The 24,172-nt window shown below is 43.3% G+C and overlaps 1 protein-coding gene across 4 annotated transcripts in view; it reads right to left on the bottom strand.

The window, feature by feature from the left end:
• The window catches only part of RNF14 (ring finger protein 14), a 47,275-nt gene that overhangs the window by 5,040 nt on the left and 18,063 nt on the right, over nucleotides 1-24,172 (bottom strand). The window contains exons 1-6 of one of the 4 annotated variants that reach the window (XM_029218170.1): nucleotides 14,765-14,867; nucleotides 10,857-11,026; nucleotides 9,647-9,798; nucleotides 5,948-6,475; nucleotides 4,766-4,994; nucleotides 176-348 (exon numbers count right to left, since the gene is read on the bottom strand). In XM_029218170.1, coding sequence (XP_029074003.1) covers nucleotides 176-348; nucleotides 4,766-4,994; nucleotides 5,948-6,475; nucleotides 9,647-9,798; nucleotides 10,857-11,010 — 1,236 coding nt within the window. In that variant the 5' untranslated portion in view covers nucleotides 11,011-11,026; nucleotides 14,765-14,867. Of the gene's footprint in view, nucleotides 1-175; nucleotides 349-4,765; nucleotides 4,995-5,947; nucleotides 6,476-9,646; nucleotides 9,799-10,856; nucleotides 11,027-14,433; nucleotides 14,639-14,764; nucleotides 14,868-24,172 lie in introns of those variants that run through there. The other 3 variants (XM_029218169.1, XM_029218168.1, XM_029218171.1) reach the window with 3 other exon arrangements.

Below are 24,172 nucleotides of genomic sequence, written 5' to 3'. Positions count from 1 at the left end.
TACATTTTAGGTCAATAACAATATTTAGTAGTAAATTTACATCTTCCAAGTTAAGAAAGTTTAATAAATACCAAAATGTGTTTTCTTAATTAGGCACAAAATTAAAAGGCTTCTTGAGGAAATCGTAACATGCTTGCAATTAGGTTTGCCGCCATGTCTGTCCCCAAACCTTTACCTCAATGGGAGTCCCACAACATGGGCAGCTCTTTGAGTTCTTTTCTAGCCACTCCTTACTTTCCATCTCTTCCAGTGCCTTCTGAATCACCCTCTTACCATACCTCTGTTCCAAAAATCTTTTATTGGCCTCATCTGCTTGCAGGTACTCATTTCGTAAGTCCATTAATTTCTCTAGAAAGTGAAATGGAAAATTAACTTTTATACAACTTGTAATGCTGATTAAAAACCATTAAAATTGGCCATAACGTTTGACTACTCAATAATGCTATTCCTGGGATTTTAATCATAAGGAATTAATCCAAAGTAAAGTTACATATAAAAATGGCAAACGAATTAAATGTCCAAGGGAATAATTATGTGTGGAGCCACTTAAGATATAATATTTAGTTATTAAAACTTATAATTAGGATGGCTACAACTCAGTTAAAATACTCATTATGGAATTCAGAAAAAAGCATATTTAGGTTGTAACTAGGTAAAAATTACACATGCATGAAAGACAAAGAACAGACGGGAATCCTCCAAGTAGAAAAGCTGGACTTGTTAAAGGTGACAGAATAACAGCTTATCTTTTTCCTTTGCTTTTAACTTATTAATGTTGATATTTTTGTGCAACTAGTACAACTAGTAGTACAGTTTAAGACTGACTTATCTAAATGACACAAAGGTTGAAACAGACGCTGATTTTCTACTAAATCAGCATCATTCACCATTTGATAACAACAGGCCTACCAAATTAAACAAGAGCACCAGGGCAAAGACCAGCTATTCAATTCTGTATATAAAAAGAAGCCAGTGAATAAAGTTTACCACCCACAGGAAATGAATAGTCCCTCCTGTCAACTCTTCCCCTTAATACTCTTCAGTCTGGTTTCTACTGCTTTATCACTTAACTCAAATGGAATGGGCAGCCATTCCCAAAGGCTTTAGTTGTAGACAAGGCTTTTGCTCACAATTCTATTACCTTAATTTTTCAACACAATTAATTAAAGACCTCTCTCAACAATGTTCTAGCTATGTTATTAATTTACTTTCCTCACATTATTTAGAGGTGGACATCTTCCCTCTAAACGCAGTGGACATCTTCAGGGGCAGAATTCTATCTGCACTTTTGCTTCACTTGTGAATCCTTTCTCTGTGTTGTTCATTCCCATGACTCCGTCACTTCTACTTAGATGTAGCAGACATGTATTTTTTTATCCTGTCACTTTTATCTCCTCTACTAATTCAAAACGTTTTTGTGTTCCTAGACATCTTAAGCACAAAGGTTACTGCTCTAATGTTCTCAAAATAATAAAATTATTAGTATATCATATATTTTGTATGGTAATATCAAATATATAGATATAGAGACTGAGAAAGAGATTGCTAATTTTGCTGAAGCCCCCAAGCCTATCTTTGATTTCTTCCCCAAACACTGTGAAACACCCGAAATGTACTTCAGCCTCTCAATGATAAGGATACAGAAGTCTAAAGTAAAGGCTAACATTATATTCTGGTGAGTTCTCCATCCCATCTGCCTATAAACCCTACAAAACTCTGCAATAGGCAACTGGAAGTACTGTATTTACTCATTCTCCGCTCAGAGTCCTTTCTTAGAGATAATGACACTGATAATAATTAATTAATAACTAATTAATTAATAACAATTAATAACTATAGTAATACTGGCATTACTAGTTACCATTTTGTGGTTTAAGACTTAAATGTAAGACATAACACCATAAAACCTCTAGAAGAGAACACAGGCAAAACATTTCCTGACCAAGGCAATAGAAATAAAAGCAAAAGTAAACAAATGTGACCTAATCTAACTTACAAGCTTCTGTACAGCAAAGGAAACCGTAAACAAAATGAAAAGACAACCTATAGGCTGGGAGAAAACATTTGCAAATGATGTAACCGACAAGGTCTAAATTTCCAAAATATACAAACAGCTCATACAACTCAACAAAAAACAAACAAACAGCTCAATGGAAAAATGGGCAAAACAACTAAATAGACATTTCTTCAGAGAAGACATCCAGATAACCGAAAGACATATAAAAAGAGGCTCATCACTGCTAACTGTTAGAGAAATGCAAATCAAAACTACGATGAGGTACCACCTCACACCAGTCAGAATGGCCATCACTAAAAATTCTACAGGGGAGGACTTCCCTGGTGGCACAGTGGTTAAGAATCCGCCTGCCAATGCAGGGGACACGGGTTCAAGCCCTGGTCTGGGAAGATCCCACATGACGCAGAGCAACTAAGCCCACGTGCCACAACTACTGAGCCTTCGCTCTAGAGCCCGCGAGCCACAACTACCGAAGCCCGCGCACCCTAGAGCCCGTGCTCTGCAGCAAGAGAAGCCACCGCAATGAGAAGCCCGTGTACCGCGACGAAGAGTAGCCCCCGCTCGCCACAACTAGAGAAAGCCCACGTGCAGCAACAAAGACCCAACACAGCCAAAAATAAATAATAAATAAATAAATTTATAAAAATAAATAAATAAATAAAAATAAAAACTAAACTTTGAAAGAAAAAAAGAGTCTACAGGGGAGTTCCCTGGCAGTCCAGTGGTTAAGGTTCCATGCTCCCAATGCAGGGGGCACGGGATCAATCCCTGGCCAGGGAACCAAGATCCCACATGCCACACATCAAGGCCAAAAAAAACCCAACAAAATAACACACAAGTCTACCAATAACAAATGCTGGAGGGGGTGTGGAGAAAAGGGAACCTTCCTACATTGTTGGTGGGAATGTAAATTGGTGTAGCCACTATGGAAAACTGTATGGAGATTCCTCAAAAAACTAAAAATAAGAGTTGCCATATGATCTAGCAATCCCACTCCTGGGCATGTATCCAGACAAAACTATAATTCAAAAAGATACCTATGTTCACAGCAGCACTATTTACAACAGCCAAGACATGGAAACAACCTAAATGTCCATCGCCAGAGGAATGGATAAAGAAGATGTGGTATGTATATAGATACAACAGAATATTACTCAGCCATAAAAAAGAATGAAATAAGGCCATCTGCAGCAACATGGATGGACTTTGAGATTATCATACTAAGTGAACTAAGTCATAAAGACCAATACCATATAATATCACTTACATGTGGAATCTAAAATATGACACAAGTGAACCTATCTACAAAACAAAAACAGACTCACAGACATACAAAACAGACTTGTGGTTGCCAACGGGGAGGGGGCCTGGGGGAGAGATGGATTGGGAGATTGGGGTTACCAGATGCAAACTGTTGTATTTATATAGAATGGATAAACGACAAGGTCCTACTGTATGGCACAGGGAACTATATTCAATATCCTGTGACAAACCACAATGGAAAAGAATATGAAAAAGAATGTACACATATGTATAACTGAATCACTTTGCTGTGCAGCAGAAACTAACACATTTTAAATCAACTACATTTCAATAATTTAAATAAATAAATAAATACACAAACTAAAAAAGAAATAGTTACCATTTTGCATTTTCCATACATTAGCCCATTCTCAAACTATGGTTAAGTACCAGTTTTTTTCCCTCACTCTGTCAAGGACCAGTACTTTTGCAAAATATAATCAAATGAATTATTAGAAAAATGAGGGTAAAAAGACAAAAAATATAAGCCTAAATTTTTATTAGATTTGACTGCCATAAAATTTAGTCAGTGAATAGCGATAGCAAAATCGTTATTAAAGTTTCAAACACTGACTCTCAATTTCTGTATTCACCTTGTCACAGACCAGTATAACAACTATTACAACTTTAAGTAGCACTCCAACAGGTCATTTCAAACTTACAAGAACCTTATGAAGTAGCTATTATCATCAGCCCTTTTAGTTTGAGAAAGACTAAGTCACCGAAGTCTAGTCAAACTGATGTCCAGGGCCTGATTCCTCAAACCTTAATCTAGATCAGAAATGGCTAACAGGTTTTACCTCCTGTGACGACCTCAATAGAGGGTGGCCTTCTGAAGCACTGTGTTGAGGAAGATTCTGAGGCCTCCCAGGGCTCACTGAGAAAGCACCTGATGACTGATCAAACATGTGTACAGTGGAAACAAGAGTGATGGCTTAGATGCTCTGCATCTGCCGACCAGGATCTACATTATTCCATATTCATAGACAGAAATTACCCTGTCATTCCTTCCCTGGAATGCTCCCCCTGATATCTGCGTGGCTTGTTTCCTTACTTCCTTCAAGTCTTTACTCAAACCACTTTGCCAGCGAGGCCTCCCCTGGTTTTTCTAAATAAAATCCAAAGCCCCTTCCCCTTCAGAACACTTCATAGCCTGTCCCTGCTTTATTTTTTTTTCCCTCTTCAGCATTTACCACCATCGAATATTCTTATTTATTTTGTCTGCCTATCTCCCCCATTAGAATGTAAGTTCCATGAGGGCATTTGGTCACTGCTGTATCCCCAGAACCTAGGACAGTAACTGACTCAAAAGTATGTGTTGAACAAACACAGAAGAACACAATTCTTCCAAACTGAAGAATTGAAGTGATGTCTCTTTTTATTTCCGGTGAGTGGGGGGAGGCGGGTGGAGCGCTGGGAGACTGAGTTCACACAGTTACAACCTACCTGCAGTCACCTTACATGGAGAAACCCCATGGTAGGTCAATCTGCATAAAGTACAGAAGGCAAAATTGCAGCTGGAACAGATGCCCATTGTGCAGCCAGGCTCCTGCATCACAGGCAGCTGGCAGGATGGGCGGGGGCAGTACACCACATCTGCCATCAGGTCCAAGGTAGACTGGAGGAGAAGGCGGTCATAACGGGCAAATAACTCCGCTTCCACTAGCTCTTTGACCTGGAGGGAAATATAAAACATCATAGGTTTGATGATTTTCCAACCAGTTCTGATCCTGAGGAGATCCTTAGGAAGCTAGTGTAAACCAGAGGCACATAAACTAAAACTCTACTTTCAAAATCAAACCAAGTTATGGGAGGTCTACATCTTGACTGAGATGGTGGTTACGTGGGTCTACACATGTGTAAAAACTAAGCAGACAGGGGGAAGGGTGAGCTGTGACAGGGCGAGAGAGAGTCATGGACATATACACACTAACAAACGTAAGGTAGATAGCTAGTGGGAAGCAGCCGCATGGCACAGGGATATCGGCTTGGTGCTTTGTGACCTCCTGGAGGGGTGGGATAGGGAGGGTGGGAGGGAGGGAGACGCAAGAGGAAAGAGATATGGGAACATATGCATATGTATAACTGATTCACTTTGTTATAAAGTAGAAACTAACACACCATTGTAAAGCAATTATACCCCAATAAAGATGTTTAAAAAAAAAAAAAAAAAAAACTAAGCAGACAGTACACTTTAAATGAGTACATTTATGCCTTAATGGAGTTGACTGAAAAAAAAAGGAAACCAAGCAGGCTGTCTTTAAAAGTCTGTAAAACATTTGGTTAACTATTCTAAGAGATAACCCCTCCAGATCCCAACCCTGTCACATAAAGACAGGGTAGAACTTCCCCCACCTAGCAGATATACAGAGTAAATCACCAGAATTACTTTACTTTTTTAACTGCTCATCCCTGCGGAGGACCACACATTCCAAAGCCAGCAAAGGAAGCATTTACATTTGCTTAAACTAAGATCGTGGCATTCTTGATGGATACAATGAAACAACTTGTGGGCTGGCTCCCAGGCCTCAGACTGCCCTGATGAGCCCTATCAAGAAGTTCCTGAGAAAATGTCTCCCTTTGTGAGAGAGAATTAGGGGGCAGCTGTCAGCAGAGTAAAAGAGTTACCTGACCAGGAGTGGCCACTGAAGGGCACTTGGGTTCTGGGCAGTTGAGGCACTGAACTTGGCCATCTCTGATCTGGATTTCAAAGTAGTCCTTGAGACAGGCTTTGCAGTACACATGCCTGCACTCCAAGAAGTACATGCACTCACTACCCAGCTTCTCACAGAAGCAGATATTGCACAGGAACAATTTACTATTAAAGCATTTTATCTGTTGAGCCTGATCGAAGTCCAAGATTTCCTGGATCAGACTGGACAACGATTCCACATCCTGCACGGCTCTCTCGTCCACAACTTCCGCTTGGTCTACGTCAGATCCAGCAGCTCCTCCAAAATCTAGCTCTGTGTTGGAAGAAGCTTGAGCCATCCTCCTCTGAACTTTTTTCTGAGAACCCATCTTGAGTTCAAAAGGAGAGACAATATTCAGATACGCTAAGGTCTCTTCTTTAAGAAACTGCATCCAGGCAAACAGGACCACGCTGCCGCGGTGTTCTTCCCACAGGTTGTCTAAGTGCTTGCAGAGAGCAGACAGCTAGGGGAAAACACATGAGGATGCTGGTAAGTTTGGAAAGATGACGATGCTGTCAACTCCTGATTTCCCTTGAAATCTTTTTAGGTCAGGGTTTTCTACCTCCTAACATGATTTTTCACTTCTGTGATAAACTGTGCTGCACAACAGCATCAGTGTTCTTATCGAAGCACTTCTTAAACTATTCAGCAACACGAGCCACAGTAGAACACAAGGTCAGAGCTAAAAGAAGTATCATTAAAACAAGAGAAACAGCAAGACTCTACCAAATGCAGAACTAGGTTTACATACGAGCCACTGCAATGGGGGACTTTTTCTGTTCTTTATTTTTCTTCACGTTAGTATTGCTACCTCGTGTAGGAGAAGAGATCTAGTTCTAAAATGAACTATTTCTATTCCTTGGAGTCCTAGCCCTGTAGGTACCCTACAATAATGATTAGGAAAAGAACAGTTTAAAAATACCATCCAAACCTTAAAATTAATTCTTTCAGTCGTATCAAGAAGCCACCTCGTGCGAAAGAATCACTAACAGAATCTAACCTCAGAGTCCTTGGTATTCAGATTTACAAGCTGATTTCAACTAAGCAATCTGGGCTTACACCAGATCCTGGCTAATAGAGGGAGGCAGGCTGATATTGAACCCAGACATGATTATAAGCCCTTAACATGGTTTGGCTGCCATAGGCCAAAGCTCACATTTCCTAACCTAAGCAACCAAAGTTTAAACTATTTTGACTTTTCCTCCTTAAAACTGGTCTGTTCGTGGGCTTCCCTGGTGGCGCAGTGGTTGAGAGTCCGCCTGCCGATGCAGGGGACGCGGGTTCGTGCCCCGGTCCGGGAAGATCCCACATGCCGCGGAGCGGCTGGGCCCGTGAGCCATGGCCGCTGAGCCTGCGCGTCCGGAGCCTGTGCTCCGCAACGGGAGAGGCCACCACAGTGAGAGGCCCACGTACCGCAAAACAAAAAAACCCCAAAAACCTGGTCTGTTCAATTTGAAAGGCAAATATAAGAAGATTTTCCATTAGAAATGTAAAATATTTTAAAGTAGAGCTCAGGAATCATAAGCAGCTTTTCTTTTTAAGGTAAACATCAAAAAATAAGCCTTCCAGATGTAAATAAATTTTGTAAATTTGAATACCAAGTGAAAAAGGACCACATTCTCTCTTCCTTACGCTGCGTAGCGCTATTCACTAAACCCTATACAGGCACAAAATTAAACACTTACTGACTACTTCAAGATTGGACAACTAATGCTTTTATACATTTGCATGAATATGAATCATGCAATATGATCAACCAGAAACCTGATGAAATCTTTAAAATGTAATAAATACTAAAAGGGAAGCCTTGTTCGTGAGTATTGTTTGGGCTACCAAGTCCAGTGGAGAAGCCATTCTCCTCCGTCCTCTTTTCTTCTCTAGTCCCTTCTCAAAAGAGGCATCTGGGATGTACATAAATGTGAGGAATAAGGGAGGAAGAAAGAGAAGAGCATGAGAGAGACTGTGTATATATATTGGAAGAGGAATGATGGAAAATACTAGAAAACTAAACCCACTTCTATCTACCAACCAAATTCAGTGAGGGACAGGTCCATGAATCAACTTCACTATCAACAGGTGAAATTCATGATGCCAAGGAATCTGGGCCCAGTAACAAACAAGAACTGAAGAAGGACAAAAATTTGATAGAGAACCCTACTGTAATTTTAGCTGTGTAACATAAAATAATGAGTAACCCTCTTCTCCCCACACCCTAAAAGCCAGCATTAAGTAGATGCTATTTGGCTGGAATCTGAAACTGTATATGTGCAAACATGCATGGACATAAAGTATCAAGAGCTCTCTAGAGAAATGGGACTATAAACATCTAGATAATTCAGTCAACTCTCGGTGATCTAAATGTCAAACATCTTTGATATTCTTGGGCAAATCATCCACTGTCTTGCATGTGTTGCCTCTGACACAGATATTAAAATGTAAGGTAAAATTCCTTTTTACTCTACATGTATTATTCTTTCTTAAAGTTTAATTTTGTTTTTAAACTGTAAGTTCAATTTTACAAAAGCACTCTCATCTAAAGATTAGACTGGTGATGAGCAGGGGTGGGAATGAAAATTACACGATCAAAAAGGAAAAACTGACAGCTGTTCCTTGAGGTCAAGTAACTCTGACAGCTTTTGTCTTAATACATCAGCCTATCAATCTTCATCATGACTTCTAGAAAAATAACTGCTACTGATCCATTATCTACCCCAGAATACATGATATTAGCTTCAAGCCATATTCATGCCTCAATCAAGAGCTGAGGTTGTTACTAGAAAAAGATATACAACCCAGAGGAAATAAAGATCATAATATAAGATCTCAAGCCTTAATGAGATATCTACAGGAATCATACACATTTCTATTTGTGTGCATTCACACCTATGTGAGAGTAGTCAACAACTCTGTTATTAATATACAGACTTTTAAAAATAAAAGCACTCTTACGTTTTCTTAGGAAATATTTATTATAACTACATTAGCTCAATTTTAGTCCTCCTGACTACAATTAAATCTTTCATTTAAGGAATGGATAAGAAACTAAAAAAAATAAAAAGCAATACCAGGGCTTCCCTGGTGGCGCAGTGGTTGAGGGTCCGCCTGCCAATGCAGGGGACACGGGTTCGTGCCCCGGTCCGGGAAGGTCCCACATGCTGCGGAGCGGCTGGGCCCGTGAGCCATGGCTGCTGAGCCTGCACGTCCGGAGCCTGTGCTCCGCAGCGGGACAGGCCACAACAGTGAGAGGCCCGCGTACAGCAAAAAAAAAACCAAAAAACAAAAAAAAGCAATACCAACATCTAAGGAAAATGAGGAGGACCTTATAGTATCCATTACAATACAGATTAAATAGGAAAATAACAAGACAAAGAGAGAAACAATATACTTGATTAAAAATTACTCCTACTGCAATTCAAAATGATTAATCGTTCTAATTACGCCATTCTTTTCTAAAACACCAAACATTTTCAATTTATTAACATTGCAATTCATGAAGGCAAGGGGAAAAAAAATTACAAAATCAAACCCATTTGTTCTTCATGCACTGAATTCAAGATCATCAAGGTAGTGTTCAATTAAAGATGATTTTTAAGTTTCTAAAGATGGATAGGAGAAATTAAGTTTCGGGTCTAACCTGAGTTGGTGACAGCCATTTGCCACTAAGTGTGAATGAAGGTGGGGCGGAGGATGGATAATCTGGTGGCAGTTCAAAGTTCAGCACAAGTGGAGGCAGAAAGCAAATGGTGTATTCAAAGCCACTATTCTGGAGACACTCATTTGAATTGCCTGAACCAAAAACAAAGATTAGAAAGGATCAGTTGGTCAACACTTGAGTGTCCGTTACTGCTGAGCAATGCTCAAGAAAAACGTAATGCTTTGGTTGAGGGGATAAAAACCCTGCCCCAAAGCACCTTCTATTCCCTAATGTTACTTCGTAGCCGCCACCTTAAAAAAAAAATCTTGTAAGCCCTTAAAAAAATCTACTAAGCATCATGAAATTTAAAATGAAGATACACAACTTATTCTTGTATACACTTTTGAGTATAATTCCTAACACTAATGACAAGTAATAACACAATGTTTTCTTTTGTTGTTGTTTTACAGTAGATGATTAAAGACACAATCTAGAGAAAAGGACGTTTATTTCTATCAAAGAGCCACGACCTACTTAGACCACCATGTGCCAACTACCCATGAATCATAGTTGGGAGAATTTGTGCCAGTACAAGGATCTCTTGAGGGCAAGATACAACACACAACACTCTCACAATCGAAGTTTCATTTTCAGTTATCACACTTAATTTGTTTACTCAAAGCCTTTATAGTAGAAACATTTTAAGAAAGTGTTCACAGATGACATCTGGTACATTGGTATCAAAAGTACCAGTTTTCAACTTTTTTCTGAAGCAGAAGGTCACAGAGTAGCAGCAAGTGTCATGTGTTTATGGTGGTTGAAAAGATTCTGGAAACCAAATAGTATTAACAACCGCCATGGTACTTTAAATCTTTCCAAGTGTTTTCACATATATTATTTCATTTTCTCTTTTATTATCCCTATTTAACAGCCAATGACTCATGGCTAATGAACTGCTAGTTAAGACGATTAGGATGCATGAAATATGCAGGATAATATCCTAATTCAGTGATCAAAAAGGCAGGATCAAATTGAAAATTGTTCACCCCCAGCTCAATTTTCAATTAAAAGAGAAACAGGCATTAAATCTGTAATACTACCATATATCACTGATGCCTATAAATACAAGATAATAAATAATTTAGGGTACACTAAGAAACTGAGAATAACCTTTATTTAGAAAAATCTGTTTAAGAGAATATTAACTAACCGCTCACAAATATCTTGAAATTTTGTGGTAAGTCCAAATAGATCCTGGTTTCTCCACCTTGGACAGACTCTGCTTTTCTAAATTCATCTCCATCATAAATACTCGCCAGGGCCAGCAATTCATCCTCCTGAGCTTCTCGGTCTTCTGACGACATTTAATTTTCTGAGGAGCTGAAGACAATCATTCAAGTCAGTTAAGAACGGAAAAGGCACAGAGTTTGGAAAAGTCTAGCGGCACTGTCCACGGCCCCCCCGCACACCCCCCAAAAAGAAAGTTCCTCAAAAACAACTGCAAAGAATTAATCAATATTCTCACTTTTCTGTCAAACTAAAAATGACAGGCATATCTAATATTCCAGTAGCTCTGCAACAGCAATAGCCTTTTCCAAAAAGGAGAGTTGTGGTTCTTTTAATTGCTGACTTTATCAGTTAGGTATGATTTAAGAAAAAAAGCACAATCAAAAAAATCACAAATTAGTTTGACTTGCCCACTGAACTTCCGAAAATGCCTTGCTCATAAAAGTAGTCAAAGTATACTTGATATGCTTAAAAATAAATGAAGTTTTTAAATCCACAGCAATCTCTAGGACAGGTTTTCTCAAACTCCGCGCTACTGACATTTTGGAACAAACAATTGTTGTGGGAGGTTATCCTGTGCATTAGAGGATGTATATCAGCATCCCTGGCTTCAACCTACTAGATACCAATAGCATCCCTTTTCCTCAAGAGTTGTGACAGTCACAAATATCGCCAGACACAGCCAAATATCCCCCCCTTGCACAGGGAAGGCGGAAGAAAATTGCTCCCAGTTGAGACCACCCTACTCTAGAGAATGTTACAGGGACAGATACTATGTAAGACAGATAACTGAGGAAGTAGCAAAATAACATTAAATTTTTGAAACAATAATGAATTTTGTCAAATCAATTGTAACATTTATCATTTTTTAAGGTAACACCAACAGTGAAAATATGCTACAATTAAACTGTACAATGCTTTTTAATCACAGCAGCTGAAAGATGCACCACACTATCAGATAATTTAAACGTGCAAAAAATATGTAGTGAGCATCTACGAAAATTACTTTAATAAAACCACCACCAAAAATTACCATTCTATCAATTAAAATATTGGACTATAACTGCATTTGCAAATATGCTCCCTCTTGGCTGAAATATTTTTCTACACGGAAATGCACAGAATTGAAAAGTTAGGACATGGTTTTTCACGTTATAAAAGGTGATACTACAAAACTGAGACAGATTCATTTAAAATGATTCCATTTTCAAAAGGTACGTTTTTCCAGCAGATGATAACAGTTCTGCTTGAGCTGTGTCCCTAAGACACAGTGACATATTCTATTCGAGGTCAGTTAGTACCTGTTAATAACAACCAGAAGAAAAGGATATTGGCATTGCAGTCCGTATTTCAGCTCAGTTTGGAACTCATGCAAATCTCATTTACTCTCCAGATGATGGAGATGAGACTGCTGAAGCTGGATAAGAGGCCAAGATGTGGAACTCATACTAGGTATACTACAGAAATCCTGCCAATTGCAGAAAAAAAATACAAAAGATGGTGTTAGGACCCTCTCCAAATTTAAATTCTGAATTTCCGTTACCATCACTTAAATCAAACACATCCTAACACACAGTCAATCCTAATCTACAGCTGCATATTACTCTCCTAGGTCAGCCTAACTGAGGCACGTGGTTGAACGGACATGTGCATGTCCCCAGTAATAAGAGCACCCTTCTTATCTGACTGCCTTCAGCCCCAGGAGGAGCTGAGGAGAAACACCGAGGTCATATGAGAGGACAGTACAGCATGCTCCCATAACAAACGACTTCCTGCGGTTTTCTTGATTTTGTTTCTCCTTTCCTCTTCTGCTTCCTCTATTCCTTCACTTCCTATCCCCCTCCAGTTTGTCCTCTTGCCTGCTAATGAATTAATCCTGCCAGGGACACTCAACATTAGGTTAATTTAAGCAAGACAGCAGGATATTTAAAAACAAAACAATAAAAGCGCACACGCACACACACTTTTAAGTCCTATTCTAAATGCTTTACCAGGCTTCTTAACGGGGAATGAAGGAGAAGGGGAGAGTGGTCCATAGATGGGTTTTAGAGAATCCTATGAACATCCTAATATTATATGCAAAAAATATGATGTAAAACCATAATTTTAAAACCAAATTCTCAGATGTGTGACTCCCAGATAAGCTAAGAATGAAATTCAGGATTAATTTACATTTACTGAGTAGTATTACTATGTACTATACCGTCTTTTCACATTACTTAATTGTAAACAATTTTACCAGGTGTAGTACACGGTGATAATGTAATTAAGCTTTTTGTTTCTTCCTGTTCAAACATTATAAATGGGGTGAGATGAATTTATAGTTTCTGGTTTTAGATTAGTGTTCTCTACCTTGTCTGCATGGTAGAATCACCTGAGGAGCTACTTTTAAAATCCCAATACCCAGGCGATACCCCAGAGCAATTCAATCAGGCATCAGTAGCTATCCAAGCTCTCCACGTGATTCTAATGAGCAGCCAGGCTTAAGCTCTACTCCAAGCTGTTTCCCATCGGCAGCTCCTCATGACCTACCCTCCCAGACCCCAGCTTCTGAAGCTGCCACTGGGTCCCAGTCCCTTAATTCAGATCGCTGACCTAGATTTCCTTCTGATTCTATCCATTCAGCTTTCAAGACCCATATCCAAAGCCCCTATTCCACGTAAAATTTTCCAATTAGATATCATGTCTTTCTTTAAAAATCCAGCAAACTTTTCTACTGCAACTTTCCTATGATATTGTCACAACCCACCTTGCATTACAGTTCTTCCTCTGAACTTGCACTTCCTCTCCTACCAGACCGCATTAGCTCCTTATGGGTGAGGATCAAGTCTTTTGCATCTGCGTATATTGTTCTCAGCATCTACCAGTGCCTTACATTAGACACTGGAAAAAGTGAGAACTGAATTGGGGTGAGATGCAGTGTGCTCTTATGGGGGACTAGAATCAAGGTTCAGTGACAGCGTTGCCACATCCCACTAGGAGCAGGTTGGGTCGGTCGTCACAATAACCGTAAGAACAGTCACTTAGGGAGCTCTTACCGTGTGTCAGGCATTGTGCTAAGCCCTTTAAATGCATTAGCTCGTTACATTCCCACAGCCCCATGGAGCAAGTCCTGGCCCTACTTCCATTATACAGAGAAAAATGACATTTTAAGTCCTTGCTGGCCCAAAGTCACACAGCTAATACATAACTAAACCTGGATTCGGACCACCCTGTTTCCTCAGCCGTAACACGGGAACGAGAATAAACCCCGGTGCCACGACACAAGAGAGAATTCAAGTTTAATATTGCTTTTGGCAAACCGGAAACCGCTACATCAGTGAGGGAAGGCCCCTCCTCCTCCGGGTTTCCCTTGGGCCTGGGAAAATCCTACTCATACTCCCAGGCCACACCGTGCGGGCTCCAGCCGTGAGGTCTGCCCTGGCTCCGGGCTCAGCACGCCGCTGCCGGTGTCTCCACCGCTCATCGCGGGGTGTGGAGTCCTTGTTTGTGAGACTCACCTACAACTTGGGGGCAGGCCCGAGCCCTGCTACCTGCCCCGGCGCTTGGACACGGAGGGCGCTGCACGGGTGTGGGCCGCCCCGGGGCGTCCCAAAGGAGCAGGGCCTGGTCCTTCCCCTTCCTCCTCTAAGCGCCCCGTGGGTCTTAGCCGGGCCGGGCTGTGGGCGCCCAGTCCCGGGTCTGGGGAGCTGAAGCCCGCTGAGCAGTCCCGGCCCGGCCGCCCTTCTCTGCCTCGCGCGCCCGGAGCGCAGTCCCCACCGTACCTTCCGGCTGCCCCGCCGTGCCGGGCCCGACAGTTCCGCCCTCCACCCTAGCTCCGGGTCCCCTCACCTCCACTCGCCGGCTCCGCCTGGAGACGCCCGGCTCAACCAGCGTACCGCCTCTTCAGTCTTCGGAGCTGTCAGCTGAGCGGCGCGGATCTGGCTGGGAGTCCCCCGCGTGAGAAGGGCTCTGCGCAGCCGCCTTGACCGCCCCGGCCCCTCGGCCGCCCCCCGCAGGTCAAAGGCGGCGCTGCAGGAGCGACCATCGTCACCCGTACCGCAGCCCTGCACACTTAATAAGTATGCCTCTGGAGAAGTTGACACAAATGCAGATTCTGGGGCCCCCTACCCAGGGGGGTCCTTTCAGTACTTCTGTGACAGTGTCCGGAAATTAGAATTTTTACCAATCCCTACAGGTGATCATGAGGCAGCGATCTACCGGGGGCAGACGTTCCTATAACAATCCCAGACCTGCTCGCCCAGATAGACTACGCAAGCCTCTTCTCCCTCCTCGGATCCCGGTCTCAGAAATGCTGCCCATCTTTCTGACACCTCCACTATGAAGGCATTCACTCATTGTTCATAACAGTAATAACTACCATGTTTATTAAGCATAGGATGCTTCAGGCCCTGTGCTACGTGCTTTATGTAAATTTTCTCTTTATCTTCACTATAGCCTTATGATTTCGGTACCATCTGTTATTCCCACTTTACGAGTGAGAAAACTGAAACTTAGAGAGGTTCAAGAATTTACTAAAGGGTACACGATTATTAACAGGCTGAGTGGGAGTTAAAATTACATGTCCCCTACCTCATGCCATATGTAAAAATTAACTCAAAATGGATCAAAGACCTAAATGTAAAAGGTAAATCTAAGAAACTCTTAAAAGAAAATGTTGGAATAAATCACGAACTTGGATTATGCAGTAGGTTCTTAGATACGAAAAAAAGCACAAGAAACGAAAGAAAAAGTAGATAAATTGGGTTCATCAAAATTAAAAACTTTTTTGGCTTCCCTGGTGGCGCAGTGGTTGAGAATCTGCCTGCCAATGCAGGGGACAAGGGTTCGAGCCCTGGACTGGGAAGATCCCACATGCCACGGGGCAACTGGGCCCGTGAGCCACAACTACTGAGCCTGCGTGTCTGGAGCCTGTGCTCCGCAACAAGAGAGGCCACGACAGTGAGAGGCCCGCACACCGCAATGAAGAGTGGCCCCCGCTGGCCGCAACTAGAGAAAGCCCTCGCACAGAAACGAAGACCCAACACAGCCAAAAATATTAATTACTTAATTAATTATTTTTAAAAAGAACAGTTTAAAAAGAAATTAAAAACTTTTGTGCTTCAAAGGACATTATCAAGAAAGTGAAAAGACAACCCACAGAATAGGAGAACATATCTGAAAATCATATATCTGATAAAGGTTTAATGACCAGAACATATAAAGAACTCCTACAACTTGACAACAGAAAGACCAGTAACTCAATCTAAAAATGGGCAAAGGATCTGAATAGACATTTCTCGAAAGAAGATATACAAGTGGTCAGCAAGCATGTGAAAAATACTCAACATCATTAGTCACCAGGGAAATCAAAACCCTAATGAGAAGCTACTTCATACTCACTAGGACTGCTATAATAAAAAGAAAAAAAACAAAAAACAAAAAAAACAAGCCCATAGATACAGAGAACCATTTGGTGGTTGCCAGAGGTAGGGGGTGGGCAAATCGGGTGAAGATACAGCTTCCAATTATAAAATAAATAGGTCATTGGGATGTTATGTGCACCGTGGTGACTATAGTACATAATACTGTATTGTACACGGTATTTGAAAGTTGCGAAGAGAATAAATCTTAAAAGTTTTCCTCACAAGAAAAAAATCTGTATGTATGGTGACGGATGTTAACTAGACTTATTGTGGAAATCATTTCTCAATACATACACATAGTGAATCACTGTTATATACCTGAAACTAACATAACATTTTATGTAAATTACACCTCAATTAACAATTTTTAAAAAGAAGACAGATAATAACAAGTGTTGGTGGGAATGTGGAGAAATTGGAACCCTCATATGTTGCTATTGGGAATGTAAAGTGGTGTAGCCACTCTGGAAAACAGAGGGTCTGCATTTTCATTTTGTGCTGGGCTTCACAAATTACGATGCTGGTCCTGCACCCAGGAGAAAGGAAAAGCCAAGTGGGAAAAAAAAATCGGGCACTGGAAGGGCTTACCTGACTGCCACAGAAGGGAAATCTTTGAAATGCAAATAATCAGCCCTAATTTTCTGTACTGTAAATCTTGACCATTACAGAACAGAAACCTAACTACCCCTGTAATGGACACCAAAACCAGAAATATACTCCTTAAAAACGTAAAGGAAGGAAGAAGACTCTCTGAAGCCATTCACTAATATCACTGTTCATGTTTAGCCAAAGGAAATAAAATCAAGAGAGAAATGCATGGCAACCGTACCGCAGAGTGCCTGGAGGTGAGACCACAAACACAGACAGAGACCTCCCAGATGCAAAAAGTGAGGGAGCCGAAGAACCAGGTCGGGAAATTCTCACAAAGTCAGAGTAGGAGGTGAATTGTGACATCACATCATGACTTCATGTCAGAGGTCACAGGATGGAGGGAATAGAAGGGAGGATTTCAAAGCAGTGTTAATAATTTGGATGAATGTTTAAAGTGGACTGAGCATTCAGAGTCCCATTCGGAGGTCAGGATTGGATAAAGAGAGTTTTCTACTTAATTTTCTTTTTAGACTCCATAAAAATAACATTTTTGTATCTTTGGTTTTATGTGACTGGCTTTATGTCGTTTGGTTTTAAATTGAGCTATCCCCACGTGCCCAGCCCTCCACTGTGCTAAGCGTTTTACACGCATTGTCCCATTTAAACACCCAGGACCCCAGGACCAAGGTAATTTTATCTCCCCATTTCACAAATCAGGAAGTTGAGGCACTAAGGGGTGAAGTGATTTTACCGGTGTCATTCAGTGGTGACATATAGTAGCAGGACCAATTCTGCATCAGTCTGACCCTCTCCTAGAGCCTGTGAAAGAACTAGGGTTTGTTGAAACAGAAATACAGAATAAAATCATTCTGGCTTTAAGAATGAAAAGGGAAGGCCCTAGGAAAGTCAGGATTACAGTTTATGACATCATGATAGGTGAGAATGAAGATACAAAGAGAGAGAGAAAGAGACCCAACTCCATCCCCCGTTCCCAGGGACACTAGATGATGATGGAGTCTAGGGCTAGGAGAGGATGGGATGTGTGACCTAGGCCAGAGGTCAAGACCCAGGCCATTGGGTAGAGATGCAGGAGTAAGTCAAAAAATATGTCTGGTCTTGTAGGGACCAGCAGGGCTTCCATCAGGACCTGCACTGGTTCCCGTCCGTCACTGGTATCCAAATGGTGTCCAGAGACTTTGCTGAGCTCATCCCACCTGCCCAGAGGGGACAGCCTCCTTTTCAATGGCCACCACTCACAAGCACCCCTGAAACAAGCCTTGACGTAGAGAGGGGCAGCAGTGTGGAAGGGAAAGCCCTGCCCCAACTCTGGGACAGGACTGGACAGTGGTGAGCCCCGCCTCATTACAGAAGTATCACTGCTGGTCTCCTGTCGTTATATATTTGCTCACTCTGTAGATCTCAAAAAATTTACCATTATCGCCTGGGAAACTGAAAAATTGGTGTTTCTTTAAAACGGGGGCTTCATCCTCAAAACAAAAATTGAGAGCTACTACACTAAAAGCAATTATAAATAATTAACAACTAGAGCGCTACTCATGTCCCATGCCCCACTCTAAATGTTCTGTATTGACTAGCCTAAACCTGACAGTAACCCTGTAACATATTACCATCATCGTCATCCCTATTTTAAGGCTAAAGAGACTGATCACAGAGAAGTTAAGTGGCTTGCCACTGTCACACAGATAGGAAATTACAAAGCCAGGTTTTGAGCCCAGGCAATTGGAGTCCTGAGCCCACATTACGAACCCTAATGCTATGCTTAGATCAAGTTTACACTTTGCTCATGCAAAGTGCTCAGGTCTGTAAGGAGAAATAGCCAGACTACCTGTGTGGCCAGCTTCCCTGGTCAGCGTAGCTCAAACAATACCTCAGGTCATCCCAGGGTTATATAAAAACAGACTCCTAGAGAGGCTTGCGGTGGTTAACAGTATAAAAATGTTTTCTGTGCTTCTGATGCAAAAGGTAAAATTTGATTTACAATAATAGGCAAAGAATGATCATGTTTATACTTGCAAACTGGGACTTTATTATTATTCCCCTGAATAACAGTGAAAAGAGCTTTGTAACCCCAAGGTAACATGGCACTGTAAGAAAGAAAGAGGGGTGAGATTTAGCAGCGGCTGCCATCATAAATCAGTGTATGGCTGTTTCTCTCGGAGCTCCAGGCTCAACTCCTGGCTGTCATAAACTTATAAAGGGGAGCCCCATGAGAATTTATGTAATGATGGCAGGACTCATTTTCCTTCCTGCAAGAATCTTTCTGAAGCAAGGTGAGAATTAGGCGGATTAGATTCTATGTGAAGAAAGAAAACCAAACCAATGGAAAGGGGAAATGTGGGTCAGCTTTAGCTATTTACCACTTCCCTTCCCAAAAAAACCCTGACCCTGTAAATGGAGAAGAACATGCTGAATTCCACCAAATAAATGAGTGGCTTGGGGCTTCCCTGGTGGCGCAGTGGTTGAGAGTCCGCCTGCCGATGCAGGAGACACGGGTTCATGCCCCGGTCCGGGAAGATCCCACATGCCGCGGAGCGGCTGGGCCCGTGAGCCATGGCCGCTGAGCCTGCGCGTCTGGAGCCTGTGCTCCGCAACGGGAAAGACCACAACAGTGAGAGGCCCGCGTACTGAAGAAAAAAAAAAAAAAAAAAAATGAGTGGCTGGATGACCGAATAAATTAATGAATGAGTGTGATCCAGGCTTTCTCTGGGGTGGTTCTTCCAGTGTGAGAACAGTTCCATCCTAGAGTCACCGAGAAATGCTGAATACATAACAAGGCCAATCAACAGAGTCAGCCTCTGAATATTCATGCACAGATGATGCTCCCAGTCAATATGTTTGATTTTTGTGTTTACTGATAGATTTTCAAATTCACTGTGTAAACCAAAGTTCTAAAAATAAAAAGAAGAAGAGGAAAAATGAAAACAGAAAAGAACTTGTGGTAAGATCATACATTACTTCTGGATAGGATTGCCAGATAAAAATACTTATACTAAAAATTTTTCATTGTTTATCTGAAATTCAAATTTAACAGGGCACAGTATATTTTTATTTGTTAAATCTGGCAAACTATTTCTGAGCTAATAACCCTATGTAGAAGAGAGGGCTGAAGAGTTATCTGGTGGACGTGCCCACACCTGGGAGTCAGAAGGAAGGCAAACCAAAGGAGGATTCAGAGAAGCAGAGAGAAGAGCCTGCAGAAATACAGAAGAAGAACCAGCTGTGTGCAGAGCTTCTGCTGAGCATTGACACAAGCACAGGGGGGAGGTGGGGACCAGGAGGATGCTCAGTGAGAAAGGCCTGATGGCTGTAGAGTTTGGCCCTTACAAGGTTGTTGGTGCTTCTAAGAAGTTCTATGTCAGTGGTTCTCAGTGAGGGTGGGGTGGAGAAGGGGTGCATGGCAGAATGACCTACAGTATATCAGAACCGAAATCTACATGCTGGAAGTAGCCCTCTCCCCCTCTGAGGATTGGGGAGAGAGACATAAGTGTTACCCTTATCAACTCAGAATTTATGTGGTCTGTTCGGGGGGGCCGTGTTGTGGTTGCTAAAGCACAAAATAAATTATAAATCTTTTCTTGCATTTATCTTGAAAACCACGAAGGTGATCCATAGTTTACAACTATCTGTTAGAAAGTCCTTATCTTCAATCTACTTCCTTCACAGCCTCTGCCTGTTCTGTAGGGTACCTCCCTCCACAATATCCTCAAGCTTCAGCAATCCCCCACCCCCTCATCTATTTTTCCTTTTATTATGTAGATCAATTAGGCCTCTCTTGCCAGCAAAAAAGGTCCAATCAACTTTCTCAATCCGGTCCCAAATGATCTGAAAGGTGAGAAGCATTTTCAGAGAGGGGGTAATAGAGCTGGCAATTATAAAATTCTCTTTGGCAGGCTGCGAAAGAGAAAAGTATGAATTTTCTTGCCCTGTTCCTGGTATTTTGAAAAGCTTTTCAAGTGATCGTGATATGTGGACGCTTCTGAGAGATACCACTCTTAATCAAGGCACAAAGCCTTTTCATTTCTTGAAAAGTCTTATTTCTTGGCAAATTTCTCCCTGCAAAGTGCATTCTTCTCTCTGCTCTTTGCCCAGAAAGAGGTGCCATTGTGTGGGAATGGACATCTGTGGTCTGTCCCAACAGAGATCACAGAGTGCGGGCCAGGACCAGGTGACCCAGAACAGCTACTTGAGTCTCCCAGTCAATGGCCCTGGCTAGACTGCCTCCAATTTCAACAAGGGCTTGCTGAAAAAAAGAGGCAGACCTTAGGTGGTCCAGTCACCTCCCCAACCAGAATGATCCTGAGGATGAAGCTTCCCAGTTTCATCAACACTGCCTTGGTGGGCGAGGATGACTATGGCCAGCGACTGGGCAGATTCACAGGGAGCCCTGGGGGTGAGCAGCCAACCCCCGTAGGACATTCATAGGTGGGGCATGATCTTAGCCTTCCTCCAGCTGGTCTTCAAGTCCCCCAAGGGTCAGAGTCCCACCCTGCTGGTCTGAACCCTCAAGGTTCCTCAGGACACCAGGGATCCTCTGACCCCCCACCCTTCTCACTTCACTCCCTGACCCCTCCCAAACAATGGACCCAAGTGTGAACAACCCCAAGGCTGGTGGCGAACAAGGCCTCCAAGCACCAAGCCCAAGCCTGCCCTCTTTTCAAAAAGAGGGAGGCTGTCCTCAGCTATTTCGGTCCTATTTCAGAGGACTTCTTCTCCTTCAAACCTATTTTCAAAACTCAGGATGATGAAGGCTCTCCAGATAAACTCCAGTTTCACCCCCTGATATGTGGCGGCTAAAGATCAACTGACCCTGTAGCCAGAAAGGAGGAGGAAATATTACTAAAAGGGGACCTCGTTCCCAGAGGTAATAGCCTTTAAAAGGTCTGGTTTGCTGACTTCGGACTCTTAAAGGGTTGTCTTAGCTTCCTGCCCCCAACGTGAGTAAAACAGAGAACAAGAAAAAAACCACCTACGAAATCCAAATTCAAAATTTTTCTTGGCCTGTGAGTCCATTTTTTACATCCACGAATCCCAGTCAAGGCAACACACACACACACACACACACACACACACACACACACACACACACACACAATCAATGCCCTTTCCAGAATATGAATGTTAACACATGTAAAATCATGAATTCCATAATTCCTCCTGTGGGCGTTGGGTCACATTAGGTTTCCCACTAAGTGAAATGATTGTCACCTGGGTATAGCTCCTTCCATTGTGTTGTACACAGCTCAGGAACACGGGTCTGGAGCTGTGGACGTTTGAGAACTCCAGCCACCCACCTGCCTGCCTCTGTGGCTTTCCTGCCTTTGGCCACCAGATGGCACTCTAGAAACGTTCTCAGCACCAGAGTCTCCTGCACCAAAGCTCCCCTGCATTACTCCCAGCTGGCCGCCTCCTTCCCTCTTCTCTGTTCCCTTTCAATCGACGTCCCAGAGTACAGTTGAAGGGGCTTTGCGGAGGGCAAATGTGCGTGATCTTGGGCAAGCTACCCAACCCTCCATGCTCAGCTTCTTCACCCCTATGGCCTGGTTGTGAGGGTGGCATGGGACGATGCAGGTAAAACACTCGGGACGAGGCTTGGCAGGTAGCTGCTATTCTCATCAGTCTGCTCAGACCCCTTCCAAAGCTCTGCATGGCCTTCAGGACAAGGTCCAAATCCTGAGCACGGGGTCCCGGGCCTTCCATCATCTGGCGGCCCCTGCTGACACCCCCAGCCCACCGTCCTCCTCCCCACTCGCACAGGCCCTCGTGTGGGACTGCGAGAAGCAAGCTCGCCCACCTCCAGCCTCTTCCATTCTGCTCCCTCCACCTGCTCACACCTGCCCCCCCCCCCCACCCCCGCTCACTCTTCCCCACCCTTCAGGGTGTGTCGGAGCGTCCTCCAGGAGGAGCCTCCCCTGATCCCTAAGCCTGACTCTGGAGCCATCCACTGGACCCACTTCTTTCATTTTCCCCACCCTGGCTTGAGACTACAAGCCCCTTGGGGGTCACTTTGTCTTGCTCACTGCCTTGCACATAGTAGGGTGAGTGAGGGCCAGACAGTGAGGCCGCCATGCAGGCTGACTGTCACCAGAGGACCTGGGGCCCACGCTGGTTCCCCTTGCAGGGCAGGTAGCACTGGGCCCTCGCCCGAGCTGAAGAAGCCCTGGGAAATGAGCCTTCCTGGCCAAGAAGGCAGAGGAAAAAACGTGAAGGGACAAATGCAAGACCATTTTTACCATTTGCATTCGAGGTATAAAGCCTGGCAAATAGTACAAGGTAAACTGGTCCCATGTAATGAGTGCTTTCTCTGTACCAGGCATTGCACCAAGCCCTCACTTGCATTATCTCATCAAATCCTTACCACAAACTTGGGAGATGGGTGACAGCCACGCTCTACAGAGAAGGAAACTGAGGCCCAAAGAGGTTATGTGACTTGTGCCATGTCTCCGAGCTATTGAGTGTTCTGTCTTCAGAGCCAGACTGTAGGAAACACCCCATTGGATTCAGGCCCCTTGCTATTGGGAAACCTCCAGGGGTAGAATATGAAAGGATAGGGTGTGGGAAAGAGAATACAGAGGGGAAGGGGGGTGCAAGGTGAGGCTTAGGCCAGGGAGGTCCTCAGTCGCCCCATCCTAATGGCCACAAGCCCCCTGGCCAATGGGCCTGATTGGAGTCACTTGTGTCCCAACAGGCACCTCCAGCCCCAAGGACTGAGCTGCCAACACCCATCGAGGGGAAGCTGGCCCTTAACTCCCATCACTTCAAAAGTTTTACAAACCTCTGGACTCAACCTCAAGGTAAAGTGCGAGACTGGACAATGGTGGGGGCAGTGGATGGAGGAGGAAATGAGAAGCAGCAAGCCACCTCAAGGCCACCCAAGCCAACTGCCCACTCGCCCCCCTCCTGGCCTCACCTCTGTGACGGGACTCTTGGACGTGAACAGCAGTGGGAAGAGAAGAATTGGAGGAAGGGAGGGAAAGGGAGAGGAAGGTGTGGGAGAGGGAAAGGTATAAAAACCTCCAAGACCAAGGAGCAGGAGCTGGGGGATTCCCCCGGACAGGGGCTCAGGCTGGACCAGATGTGGAGAACAATGGGCCAGGAGGCTAGGGAGCCGGAAGGGAAGGGGGAGGGAGGCCACACCGTCGGGTCAGAAAGGTCATTGTACTTCAGGAGCCAAGGACACGGGCACCTTTGGCTCCTGAAGTATGTGGGCAGGGACTGACCCAGG

Source organism: Monodon monoceros, unplaced genomic scaffold, assembly GCF_005190385.1.
Source record: "Monodon monoceros isolate NGI ecotype Baffin Bay Population unplaced genomic scaffold, NGI_Narwhal_1 Super_Scaffold_12, whole genome shotgun sequence".
NCBI lineage: Eukaryota > Metazoa > Chordata > Mammalia > Artiodactyla > Monodontidae > Monodon > Monodon monoceros.
Note: the sequence above shows the minus strand (reverse complement) of the source record. Positions and strands in the feature narration are given on the sequence as shown.